The 13,847-nt window shown below is 47.4% G+C and overlaps 1 protein-coding gene across 9 annotated transcripts in view; it reads left to right on the forward strand.

The window, feature by feature from the left end:
- The window catches only part of FOXP4 (forkhead box P4), a 973,797-nt gene that overhangs the window by 883,093 nt on the left and 76,857 nt on the right, over nt 1–13,847 (forward strand). The window contains exon 14 of one of the 9 annotated variants that reach the window (XM_085650498.1): nt 10,141–11,779. The exons of the other annotated variants lie outside the window; for them this stretch is intronic. Coding sequence (XP_085506624.1) covers nt 10,141–10,602 — 462 coding nt within the window. The 3' untranslated portion in view covers nt 10,603–11,779. Of the gene's footprint in view, nt 1–10,140; nt 11,780–13,847 lie in introns of those variants that run through there. 9 annotated transcript variants of the gene reach the window in all.

Below are 13,847 nucleotides of genomic sequence, written 5' to 3' on the forward strand. Positions count from 1 at the left end.
TTAGCGCTGCTACTGTAGAAGTACAGAGGGGGCGGGGGTAACAAAAGGCAGTATATTCAACTATACTTCCTAACCACTGAGCTTCTGGGACAGATATGAAAAAGGGAATGTCATCAGAGTTGTGGGCAGTGCCAATGTGGTGCATCGGTAGTAGCAAATCTGGTCCCAGGAAAGCAGGGCTTAAAAGTTTATTGATCCAATTTGACACCTGAGATTATTTCTATATACAAGAAACATGCAGAAGAAGCATCCGTTAGAAATACTATCAGTGAACTCTGGGGCAAACACCAGGAGACAGCATTATTGACAACAAAGAGACCCTAGCAAAAACTGATGATGTAATACACAATGATCCCATCCAAAGGGAAGGGCAGCTTAACTCATATAGTGGTTTCAGTGACATATGAGAGAAGAAATGGCCCCTCTCTCACCCGTGCAAAAAACTAAAAACCAAAATCAGTGACACACTGGCCTTGAGAGAAGATTTTGAACCCTAAAATTCACCACACAACCACCACCCCTGCCTATCTGGCTGACAAGCTCACCAGGTCTGTTGACTCTCTACAAACCACCAACCGGAAGGAACACATTCAGATGGGAAATGAAGAAATGGAAAAACCAAGACAACAAGCCTGCTCTGTCCATGCAGCAAGAATCTGAAACAGCATACCCGTAACCATCGGGGCTGACAAGACCAATTCTGCTCTCAGAACACAAGTAAAGACAGACTTAGCAGAACAGATATGGCAACATCGGAAGTGACAGCATTACTGACACGAGAGTGAGACCGCCAGAGAGCCAATGGCATTGATACCAAATACATTATAGGAGACCACATCGCTGGCATAAAAATGAATCGTTGGGGGCGGGGGTGGTCGCGACTCAGCACTGACACAAGACACAGACACTAAAAGAGGGACACCGTAGGCGAAAGTGGGAGACTGAAACTAAAGTGACAGTATTGCTGCTACCAAAGAGACAGCGGCACTGAGACAGACACCAGGAGTGACACTGTCAAAACCGAAGACAAACACTGGGAAATGAACAATAATTAAAAGAAGAGCATTACCGATAACGAACAAAGACAACTGGGGAGAAAGTGACTGAAACTTAAAAGATCAAGTTGGAGGTACAGAGGATGCCATGAGATGCGGGAGATTTTAATGTAAATCATCTCAGAAACAACTAGCCAAGCAGGGGCGCCAGAGGCAGCGTAGAAACAACTAGCCAAGCAGGGGCGCCAGAGGCAGCGTATACTGACTCTGGTGCCGCAATAATCGAGACACTGGTGTCTAGGTTCAACTAAGAGACTGTAGAGACAAGCAGTGGGACACACCAAAAGCAATCCCTAACACGGTCCCTAAGGGGCGACAGGGTTTCAGACACTAGAACACAGCATTACTGATACTAGACAGTAGAGTAGGCTTTCTGACACCGGAGTTGCAGACGCCAGGATATGCAGCAGCTGATTCCCCGGAGGACCACCTGTGGCGGTATTAGACACCCCAGCTAAACACCAGAAGAAACTGCATTATCCTCATCAGAGGCAAACACTGAGAGGGGTGTCAGAAGAACCAGTCTCTGCTGATTGGGTACCGGAAAACTCGGTGGGATATGCAAGGAAAATCAGAAACTGGCGCAGGAAGAGGACGTAGCATCAATTCAGATGAAATAACACCATGACAGCCAGCATTCGATCCCCACAGAGACAGAAACACTAATAGGCAGCGTTACTGACCCAAAAAGAAAGACAAAATGACAGACAGCACTGACACATCCAGAAAAATACAGGGAGTAAAGGAACCCTGCATTCAGAGGCACACATGCCTGTTGCCCGCTTCATCCGCCTGGAAGGCAGATGTCTCACCTGCATCCAGTCACCGCTGTCCCGAGTGGACAGACAGACGGACGTGGTCCGGTATTCGGCCCTCAGGCCGATAAGAGCTTGTGACAGGGCTCGGCCGGACGCGGTGGCTCTCAGATCTCGCGGACGCCACCAGCTCAGCAGTAAAAGGCTTCGTCCCGAGCCGCGGACGGACAATAGAAGACCAGACAGACAGACAGAGCAAGATGGCAGCGGCGTCCGCGAGCGTGCCGCGTGACCGTTGCGGGGGAGGCGCGAATCAGGAACGAGGAACACAGGTGCGGGAAGGGGGGTGTGACGGTCAGGGTGTTTGCAAGTTAGTGGAAGCCGGAGGCCGCCAAATCCCTCCCAGGGGCCGCCACAAATATGTATTGTATCCGATTCCTCGTGGCGGCCCCTGGGGTTTGGCGGCCCTGTGCAGGTGCACAGCTTGCACATGCCTAAGGCCGCCCCTGAGGGCACTGCTGCCTGTCTGCCCTTCTCTCCCGTGATTCCGAGAGCACGGCTGTCTGTCCGTCCGTCCCTCTTTTTTCCAGTGACCCACAGGGCACTCCTGCTGCCTGTCCTCTCTCTTTGCACAGCTGTCTGTCCATTACTCTAGTGCCTGTCAGAGCCCGGCTCTCTCTGGTGCCTCCCAGTGCAGTGCTGCTTCTCTCCTTCTCTCCAAGCGAGTCTGACTGTCTCAAGGACCCTGCGAAGGGAGCACTGGTGTCTGAGGACCCTTGTATCTGTATCTCTCCCATGCCTCCTAGGACACTTCTGTATCTGCCCATCTGTTGCCTACCCCTCAGGTTACTAAAGATGTCATCTATCAGAGGCCTCTCAGGAACTATCTTTCTTTCTATCCTCCACTGGTACCTCTCAAGGCACTAATGTGTGACCATGTTTTCTGTATCTTGGCAATGTTGATTTATTTACATGGTGTCTGAAGGCACTGTGCTGAATACATATATCCATGATCAGGATGTGTTTCTATTTCTCGGATGTCTTCTAGGGCACTGCTGTATGGCCATCCCTCCTGTGTCTGACAGCTGCCTCCCACCTCACTGCTTGTCCATCTGCTCTGTGTGTCCCAATGCCCGGATGTCTGTCCGTCTCTCTGGAGTCTCTATCTGCAGAGCTCTCTGCTGCCCTCTAGGTCACTTTCACCTCTCCAACCATACTCTGGCTTCTAGGGTATGTCGTACTTTAATATTCGGGACCACGTAGGGAACAGGGCCCTACCCCTGTCTATCTTGGTATTAGCGAACCGCAAATGGTAAATGCGGCATGTACGAGTGCTTTACTTATCGTTCTAGCTATGAATGCACTGTGTACACGTTATTCTGCTGCACTACGCGGGTTCCATTTTGGAAGCAGTGGCCATCTTGTCATTGCCCTCACATAGGCTATAATGGAGCAAATACGGGCCTCACAGTACATGGGCTTCTTCTCTGACTTCTCTGTGACCTGGGCAGCTGGCTCTGCTGCCCCGGGTCAAACTGGTCTCACGAGCTCCCCTTCCTCTCTCCACCTGTGATTAGCATCAGGGCTTGACCCGTCATAAAACCCTTTCATTCTACACAAGCCCCTGGCTAATCTCTTTCGCACCTGGCTGTTCCTGCTTTATGGCTTGGTTCCCAAAACAGGAGATGCTCATGTTTATTGGGGGGATCTGTTTACATGTAATGTGGGATCTGAACCTTGTTGTGTAAATCATTGTGGGCTGGCCGAACTGGAATGTGGGATGGTCATCATGACTCTGCCTTTTCTTTGTAATGTACACTTGCATATTGCCGTATCATAAAACCTAGGAATGTATGCTTGAGGCAGGAAAAAGGGTATTTAAGATGAAGTCCATTCCTATGATTTTCAGCAGTCTCCTGAGAACATACACGCTGTTGTACTTCTAGGATACCTGTCATTGGTCTGCAGCCAATAAACGAATCTTTGACTTCACCCAGAAGACTCTGTGTTTCTGTAGGTCCGGAACAGGGTGAAACCCAGAAGTCATAGGGTGTGTGCCCCTGCACCGCTGGGTCTAAAATACCCAGTACTTCAGTTTGGCGCCCAACGTGGGGCGATTTCAGCGGTACCAGTCCGAGCCAGAGGTTCGTGAGGAGCTTCGTGTGGAAATTCCGGAGGAAGGCCGCCACTTCATCGACCCCTGCATGTCGACGTGGTCCGAAAGTCTTTTCTGCGAGGTTCTCCGCGTCCCGACGGCTACGAAGGACTGCTGCCCTGATTAATCGACCTGTTTTGGACCCTTGACGAGTTTGAGAGAGCGAAACAATCGAGAGAGTCTTCTGGTGACGCCATCGATTAGCAATATTCAGTTAAGTATACGTGGAGCGTCTCCCATTTGTTTTGGTATCCTTCGGGATCGTTTGGTTTGATTTGGTAATAGGTGATTTGGTGTTTGCAAACCCCAAAGCCAGAGGACTCGTGTATTCACGAGAATATCGTAATCGATAATCCTTTGACGTTTGGATCTAGACTAGTGAGCGAAGATGCCTGGTTCTAGAATATTTGGTAGAATATTTTGTTTGGGTTGTGGAAGAGATTTCCAGCTGGAAGAATCATGCCCGGTTCCTCCGGTTGGAACTCCAACTTATGAGCTCTATGTAAAACATGGCGTAGGCCCCATTGCATATAACGAAGTATGGATCCACTACACCAGAAAAGACGGTGTTTTAAAATGGCCCCAAAATGGTAGTTTTGATACCGATATTTTAGATAATTTGGAAATTAAATTGTTTAAGAAGAAAGCCCGGCCGGCGATGTTTGACTCTTTCCGCTTATGGCGAAAGGAAGCCAAACAAAAGGAAATTAAGCTAGCGAAAAAGAATAAGAGAGAAAAAGGTATGACAGTAATGCAAGCAGCTGTACAATTTAAAGACAATGAGGAGGAGCAGATGAGCGAGCAATTACACAGGCAGCGCAAGTTAGGGATTGACAAATGTTACCCAGCTTTACCACATTCTAAGCAGAATGAGTTAGAAGAAAAGGAGAAAGATCCCTTGATGTCGCATTTGTTGAGTTCGCCACCCCCGTATGCGCAAAATGCCACGGCGCCTCCCCAGCTTGTGAATATGCCTCCTCCAGTCAATATGCCGCAAGCTTTGCCGCAACCGCCAGCTGCTTTGCAGCCGGCTCTTATCCCTGTAGCGCAACCCTCTCAAGGGTTGCCAGTTGTGTTTCCAACTGCCCCCGCACTTCCTGCGACTTTGCCTAATTCAGCAGCTGCCTCCCCTAACACTCTTCCTTGCACCACTCCAGTACCCGTTTCTACATCCTCTTTTCTTCCCTCTGTTTTTCCCCCTGTTTCCGCTTCAACTTCTCCTTCAGCGCGACAGCGTTTAGCTAATGTGGTTACTACATTAATGTCGCCTCTCTTTGAGTCGTCTGGTGCGACTCCTGGTTTACGGCGTAAGCAATTGCGTAGTCAATTGCCTAACCCTGATGAGAAAAAGGTAATAGACAGCATGGCGCGTAGATGGATTGTTTTCCCTTCATTGTATGATGTGGAATCAGTTGTCAGCGTTTTCCATCAATGGGATGCCCCAAAACAGAGATATGTGTTTGAGAAAATGTGCGAATTTCTCTCTGAAGAATTGGAGGATAGTGGTAAAAATCCGAGCCCGCAGGAATTGTGTAGAGTGAGGTTTGATTTTGGAACTGGTATAATCGTGGACCGCGATATAGATAAAGCAGTTGCAGTTGTATTGTCCTTCAGGAATGATGATTGTCAACAGTCATTGTTTGAACAAGATGTCCTTGTGGGGAAAAAGGTAAAAGCGCGACAATACCCCATGAGAGAAGTTCCCCCGGTATGGAAGGAAGCAGTCGCAGCTGCCGGTGGTAACCCCGCTGTGCCAGCGCATTTCCAACGTGTTTGGGTGCATGTTCCATGGAAGCGCTCTGAGGTGTTAGCGCTTAAGCAGACATTACCCGATCCCCGTAAAAACCCAGCAGGTTATTATAAAGAGTTGTCACAAACAGCAGGATCATGCGTTATGAATTTGGCAGACATAGACATGTTGTTTGGTAATGTTGTTCCACAGCCTCTATGGGGGTCAATACGTAATGCAGATCACGATGCAGAACTAGGGGATACATGGGCTAACATTATTGCTGCTGATACTAGACAAACTGGTGGCGCGAAACCTGAGCCTTTAGTAGCTGAACTGCCTGGTAGAATCATCACATATATGAAGACACTAATGCCTGCAATGCGCGTAAATTGGGACAAGTTATCTGCGTGTAAACAGAAGAAGGATGAGACAGTGTCAGACTTCTTTACTAGGTTTGAGGAAACGTTTATTGACCACAGTGGGCAGGATATGAGTACTGAGGGTGGCCAACGGTTATTTGTGGATAAGTTTGTGCAGAATTTACTTCCTGACCTGTGTAAAAAGTTGAAAGATTCAGAGAGTTCTTGGGCTGTTTCTTCCTCAGCGCAAATACTGGCTACTGCACAGTATTATGAAAATAGAGATAAAGACGAGAAAGATAGGACAGAGAAGAAAACAAAGGAATTAAAGACAAAGGTCCTTTTACAGCAGGCCTATCCACCACGTGGAGGTCAGAATAATTATAGGCAACCCCAAGGTGTTTATCACCAACCCCAACAATTTCAGAACAATCAGCAAATGAATGGGTATTATCAACCACGTGTCCCTGTGGGTCCCAACCAATGTTCATACTGCAAAGAGGAAGGTCATTATAAATATAGTTGCCCTAAATTAATGCAACGGAACGGTAATGTGTATGGCGCTAGAGGTAGGGGTGGTCAGCAAGCTCCTAGAGGCAGAGGGCGTGGAAGTGTTCCCCAGAACGCGCGTCCTCTTCCGCCCCAAAGCGCCATTAATAGCTTTGATCAGCAAGCTAACGCGACTAGTAATACGGCCCAGTATTACAATAATGATTATTATGTGGAGGACGGTGATGCAGAAAGTAGTGATTACTAGGACAGCCATAGACAGAGAGAGGGAGTTGTTTCAGTGCCAGTGGATCAGAGTGGACCGTATGTTGATGTGACTACAGCAAATGTAACGGAGCCTTTTCTGCTAGACACTGGTGCTGCAAAGAGTTCAATCATGCATTCAAAACTCCCTGGCGCACCTTTGTCTGGCGATATAAATGTTTCGGTAGGTTTTTCTGGCGCCCCGGTTAGGAACCCGATTTCTAGTCCCATGTCACTTTCTGTTGGGCCTTGCGAGCTGAAAGCACCCCTGATTCTGACAACAGGTTGTGGTGAGAATTTGCTGGGATTAGATTTGTTGAAAAGATTGCATGCTACACTGTACTGTTCTCCTTCAGGAGTACAACTTACATTAGGCAAGAAAGTGATTTCCCCAATGTACTTGTCTAAAAACACAATGCCACCTGAATTGTCATCCCTTCCGGATGCCCTTTGGGCTACTGGTCCCAATGACGTGGGCCTCTTGGAGATACCGCCATACGTGGTGACTTTAAAGACTAATGTCAGACTGCCACGTATTCCCCAGTACAAAATCTCTAATGAAGGCCAGAAAGCATTGTTAGACATTGTCGGCGACTTGATTAATAAGGGTGTGATTGAAGAGACAAGAGGCAACGTTTGCAATAGTCCGATTTTACCTGTCTTAAAACGAACGGACCCTTCACAGCTACCTGTTTACAGATTTGTGATTGATCTTAGAGAGGTTAATAAGATTGTTGTGCCACAGTTTCCGGTTGTCCCTGATATAACTGCCTTGTTAACGATGATTCCAGCCTCTGCTGCATGGTTTTCAGTGATTGATTTAAAAAATGCTTTCTTTAGTATCCCAATTGCAGAAGAGAGCAGAGACATTTTTGGTTTTAGTCTGGGAGGCCGAAGCTTCCGCTTCAAACGCGCTCCCCAGGGCTACTGCGAGAGTCCATCCATATACAGTCAAGCTTTGAAAGCGCAGCTTGATGCACTTGTCTTACCTAGTGGCGCTATCCTGATTCAGTACGTGGACGATCTACTGATCGCCGCGGATACTGAGAAGATCTGTAAAGAAGCCACATTGTCATTGTTGCGCCATTTATCCGCTTTTCATCACAAAGTGTCTCTCTCTAAGCTGCAATATTGTCGACAAGAAGTGACCTACTTAGGTCATCTCTTATCGAAGGAGGGAAGGAAACTGACCCCAGAAAGAATTCAAGCCATTGCACAGTTGAGTGTGCCAAAAACACAGAGAGAAGTGCGTGCTTTCTTGGGCATTACTTCATACTGTAGGCATTGGATTCCTAGTTTTTCCCTGTTGGCAAAACCTTTATTAGCATTAACATGCAAAGACACACCGAATCCTATCCCATGGTCTGAAGAGTGCCAGAAAAGTTTTGTGGAATTGCGCAATGCATTGTGTTCAGCACCTGTGTTGGGCACTCCTGACTATAGCAAGCCTTTTACATTGTATGTTCACGAGAAAGATGGATGTGCGTTGTCAGTGTTAACACAGCCTTTTGGCGACAGACCGCGCCCATGCGCGTATTTTTCATCCACCTTGGACCCTGTAGCGAGGGCATTGCCAAGCTGTCTGAGAGCGACAGCTGCTGCAGCAATGTCTATCCGACAATCTGCTGGTCTGGTAATGGACAACACATTGATCGTTATGGTCCCACACGCTGTAGACACATTATTAAATAGGACCAAGACACAACACTTGACTAGTGCGCGATTATCAGGGTATGAACTCACACTGTTAGCGAATCATATACACATAAAAAGATGTAATACGCTGAATCCAGCTACGTTATTGCCAATTCCAGCAGACTCAGATGAGATTGAGCAACATGATTGTCTGTTCAGAACAGAAGAAGAGACGAAAGGGAGAGTAGATTTAAAAGATACTCCCCTGACTGAGTGTGACGGCACTTTATGGGTAGATGGGTCATGTTTCAAGCTCCCTAATGGTGACACGACTGCTGCATATGCTATCACGACTTTACACACGGTCGTGGAAACTGCACGAGTGCCACATAATTCGGCCCAAGCAGCAGAATTAATTGCCCTCACGAGAGCATGTGTGTTGTCTGAAGGAATGAGAGTTAATATATACACAGATAGCCAGTACGCCTTTGGCGTGGCTCATAATTTTGGACGACTGTGGAAAGAGCGTGGGTTCCTGACGTCGCATGGAGCTAAAATTCAGAATGGCAAGTTGGTGAATGATCTCCTTGAGTCACTGACCCTACCGTTGCAAGTTGCGATCATGAAATGCAGTGCGCACAGGAAAGTTACAGATGATGTTGGACGTGGGAATGCGTTTGCTGATGAGACCGCGAAAGAAACAGCACAGAATGTGAAGACTAGAATGTATGTTGCAGGCCCCGCAAGATGGGTTAATGATGTTGGAATGTGTGAGAACACAATAGAGAGTGTGAAGTCGCTTCAGGCTGAAGCCACAGAGGAAGAGTTAAGCAAGTGGAGAGAGAGTATGGGTAAGTTGGATGAGAATGGTTGTTGGATTGATCTGACAGAACATAAGCGATGGTTGTTGCCTGATGCATATGTGCTTCCAGTGGTTACTATGGCACATGGAATGGCACATATCAGTACGAAAGGTATCTGTAAGTTGTTGGCTCCAGTATGGCAGAATGCTGGGATTCCCAAGTGTGCAGAGAATGTGGTCAAGAATTGCATGGTATGCTTGAAATTCAACCCTGGTAGGGGAACCCCAACTCCAGCCGGTCACTTTGCACCCCCATCATGTCCATTTGAAGTTTTGCAGCTGGACTTTATTCACATGGAAAGATGCAACAACCTGAAATATGTACTGGTGGTTGTTTGTGCTTTCTCAAAATGGATAGAGGCTTATCCTCTGAAAGATAACACTGCCCTATCCACAGCCAAAGCCCTTGTGAAAGAGTTTTTCCCCAGGTTTGGAATGCCAAGAATGGTGTGGTGTGATAATGGAAGTGAGTTTGTGGGTAAAGTGATGAAGAACGTATGTGAAGGTTTAGGCATAAGGCAGAAATTCCACGCTGCAAATCACCCCCAATCAGCTGGACTAGTAGAGCGCTACAATGGAGCCTTAAAGCTCAAGCTGGCCAAAATCCAGGCGAGCACCGGTCTTAAATGGCCTGACGCCCTGCCTTTAGCACTCCTGTCCACCAGAATGACCATACACTCACGAGTGGGACTTAGTCCCTATGAAGTAGTCTTTGGCCGCCCGGCCAACGTATGGGGTGTGCCAAGGCCTACGAAGTTCAGTGAGATTGAGCATCCAGTACTGCTCGATTACCTGTATGATTTGACTGTTAAACTGCGTGTTTTGCACCAACAGGTACATGATACTCTTCCCCAAGCTTCTGAACCTCCTGGACACCCTATCAACCCTGGTTCGTGGGTCCTGGTCCGGAATTTCCAGCGTAAGGGCAACGACGAGCCTCGCTGGATCGGCCCTCATCTTGTGCTCCTGTCGACGAGATCAGCGGTGCGAGTAAAAGGAAGGAAGCATTGGATACATGGTACCCACTGCAAAATAGTCCCCTTGCCTCTGCCATATGACCAGTGGGTCAAGGAGGGTATCGCCGACACTGAGACAGACACTGTACCTCGTTTTGTACCATTCAGTGACGCACGCCTAAAAGACACAGCTTCAGTCCAAGAGAGTGACAATATTCTGCAGGAAGCTGTGCCACCATCAAATCGACTGGACACCACTGAGCCTGAACTTTTGTTCCAAGACCAAACGGCACCTGGCCGTCTCCGCTATAATTTGAGACCCAGGCCCATGGACAAATAAAGATTTCCTTACTATTTCCTTTTTGGACACTTTTTGCTCTCCCATCTGAAGGACTTTCTTGATTTTTGTTTTTCGAACCACCATCCGGGTTCTGCCGCAGGGTCGCGGTGCCAAGACTTTGGGGTACAGGCCGAAGACGTTAGGTCAACGGTTCTGGTTGGTCTAGGGCGTTTCCCTGGACTGACAGGCGTACTCCTTAGCAGAAGAAACTCATCCGCCGCGAGCGGCCCGAGTAGAGGATGGAGTTTTTTAAGATGGAGAGACCGATTGAGGAAATGAACTTTAAAACCAGAATGTGTAGAATTGTAAAAAGTAAATGTTTTGTCTTTTTGTGCCTTTTTACACTGTGTAGTATTATGATGTTTATTGTAGGATTTGTGTTTTTCTCCACTCAAAAGCCCATTGCACCCACTGAACAGCCTATACCTCTTTCTACTGCCTCCTCTCACTCTTTTCACCCTTTGCCTGAACACGAACAGACCAGACGATCGGAGTTTGTAAATAACTCGTTTATCCAGCTCTTGCACCAGCACCAACTAGTAGTGAATACGACCAATTGCTGGGTGTGTGGGTTAATGCCACATACCATTAACAAGGGTATTCCTTATTTGGTGCTGCCATATAGTTATAATGGATCGTCATGGGCATTCCAGACCATGTTTCTCTACGCCCTAGAGACATACTCCCCTCGCCAACCGCGTTCCATCAGACCTGGTACAAACAATAAAGCCTTAGTGAGAGGAATTGCCGATATGAGTAGGGATATTGATGCATACTCATCCATTCCCAAAGAAGAGTTGAGACCTTATGTAGGATGGAACGCGACGGGGTATAGTATTAGTCTGGGTGAAAGACAGCGAAAAATCTCATCTCCAATCTGGGTCGTACCCCACATGGGTCGGTTCTGCTTACAGGGTAATGGTCAGAACCCTAGAGCTCAACTGGGAAGAAGTGACTGCACTGAAACGTACACGTTCCCGTCACAGTTTTCCCCTGCGTTTTTAACTGCCAAGGGTACATATTTCATCTGTAATGACCGAGCATATACATGGTTGCCCTCTGATTTCTCGGGCACATGTTATATTGCGAATCTGCTACCGCCTACATTTACTGCCGCCTCCGACTATCACAAGACCAGAGTTGTGAGAGGTGTGATTAGTAAGGAGGACACTGCCGGTCAGGAAGCGGGAGACTTCTTCTTGGGTTTCCTGCCGTTTTGGGGACCTATGGTCAATAGTAGGAACCTGAGACAGCTGACTCGTGTGGTTGAATCCACCGTTAATGTAACGGCTGGTGCCCTTGGTAATCTGACAGCTGAGCTCCAAGCGGATCGCCTTATGACTTTGCAGAACCGCATGGTTCTAGACGTTATTCTTGCAGACCGCGGTGGGGTATGCAGGGTTATCCAATCCAGTTGCTGCATTTTCATACCAGATAATGCTCCAACAGTGTATCAAGCCATCTCCAAACTCCATAAAATATCTGAATCCATACACGTGGATAAGGGAGATTGGTCACTGGTGGGGTGGTTCTGGGAACTGATATCTGCCTGGGGTTGGAAAGTTCTGATGGTCATTGGAATGATCTTAGCCATTCTTTTCCTGTTCTGTCTGTGTATACAGTGTGCTCCTGCGATATGTGGCCTCTGTGCTACCTTATGTGTAAGGAAGCCTGTATCGAGGGACAAGCTAAGTAATAGGATGATGCTACAGCAACATCTCCATGACTTCGTGAACATTGACCTAGACTCGGATTAAGATGAGTATAGTGATTGCCTATGTAAGGGCAAAAGGAGGGTCTGTCGTACTTTAATATTCGGGACCACGTAGGGAACAGGGCCCTACCCCTGTCTATCTTGGTATTAGCGAACCGCAAATGGTAAATGCGGCATGTACGAGTGCTTTACTTATCGTTCTAGCTATGAATGCACTGTGTACACGTTATTCTGCTGCACTACGCGGGTTCCATTTTGGAAGCAGTGGCCATCTTGTCATTGCCCTCACATAGGCTATAATGGAGCAAATACGGGCCTCACAGTACATGGGCTTCTTCTCTGACTTCTCTGTGACCTGGGCAGCTGGCTCTGCTGCCCCGGGTCAAACTGGTCTCACGAGCTCCCCTTCCTCTCTCCACCTGTGATTAGCATCAGGGCTTGACCCGTCATAAAACCCTTTCATTCTACACAAGCCCCTGGCTAATCTCTTTCGCACCTGGCTGTTCCTGCTTTATGGCTTGGTTCCCAAAACAGGAGATGCTCATGTTTATTGGGGGGATCTGTTTACATGTAATGTGGGATCTGAACCTTGTTGTGTAAATCATTGTGGGCTGGCCGAACTGGAATGTGGGATGGTCATCATGACTCTGCCTTTTCTTTGTAATGTACACTTGCATATTGCCGTATCATAAAACCTAGGAATGTATGCTTGAGGCAGGAAAAAGGGTATTTAAGATGAAGTCCATTCCTATGATTTTCAGCAGTCTCCTGAGAACATACACGCTGTTGTACTTCTAGGATACCTGTCATTGGTCTGCAGCCAATAAACGAATCTTTGACTTCACCCAGAAGACTCTGTGTTTCTGTAGGTCCGGAACAGGGTGAAACCCAGAAGTCATAGGGTGTGTGCCCCTGCACCGCTGGGTCTAAAATACCCAGTACTTCAGGTACTGCTAGTGTGCTGTCCTTCTCACTCTCCAGTGTCTCCCGGGGCTGCAGCAAGGGCGCAGAGCTGGGGGGAGGAGGCACGGATCCTGTACTGAATTGGTTCAATGTGCTCTAAAACAGGATGGTTAAGGAAAATGATACATAACGAAGTAAAGCGATGGGCTGTAGATCACACAATATGTTCAAGTAGGGAGGAGAGGATTTGATTCCAGGATTGCATATGGCATATTATGCATATGTGTACATCCTTCTCTCTTCTGTTACCACCAATATTCTGTGCTTTTTGTTCGTTTATTCAATTAGTGTCAGTATATGGAGTTGAATAAATACATGTCGCACCTTCAATCAAACTGAAACTAAGCATGCGTATATATGTGCATAGTCATAAGATTTCAAGGTGTGATTTTCTGTTTCGGGTGTTTCCACAGACGCCGAAGATCAAACATAGTGATAGAACATTCCCATCTGAAACCATGCTGCACTTTGCAAGCATCTCCTTGAGTGCTGTAATCTAAAGCGAATCCTCTCTGGGGGCTTTGAGACCCCTTCCTTTTGCTATTTTTTTAGGTCTCGGCTAGCGAAG

The sequence above is a fragment of the Triturus cristatus genome, chromosome 1_1, assembly GCF_964204655.1.
Source record: "Triturus cristatus chromosome 1_1, aTriCri1.1, whole genome shotgun sequence".
In the NCBI taxonomy this organism is placed as follows: Eukaryota; Metazoa; Chordata; class Amphibia; order Caudata; family Salamandridae; genus Triturus; species Triturus cristatus.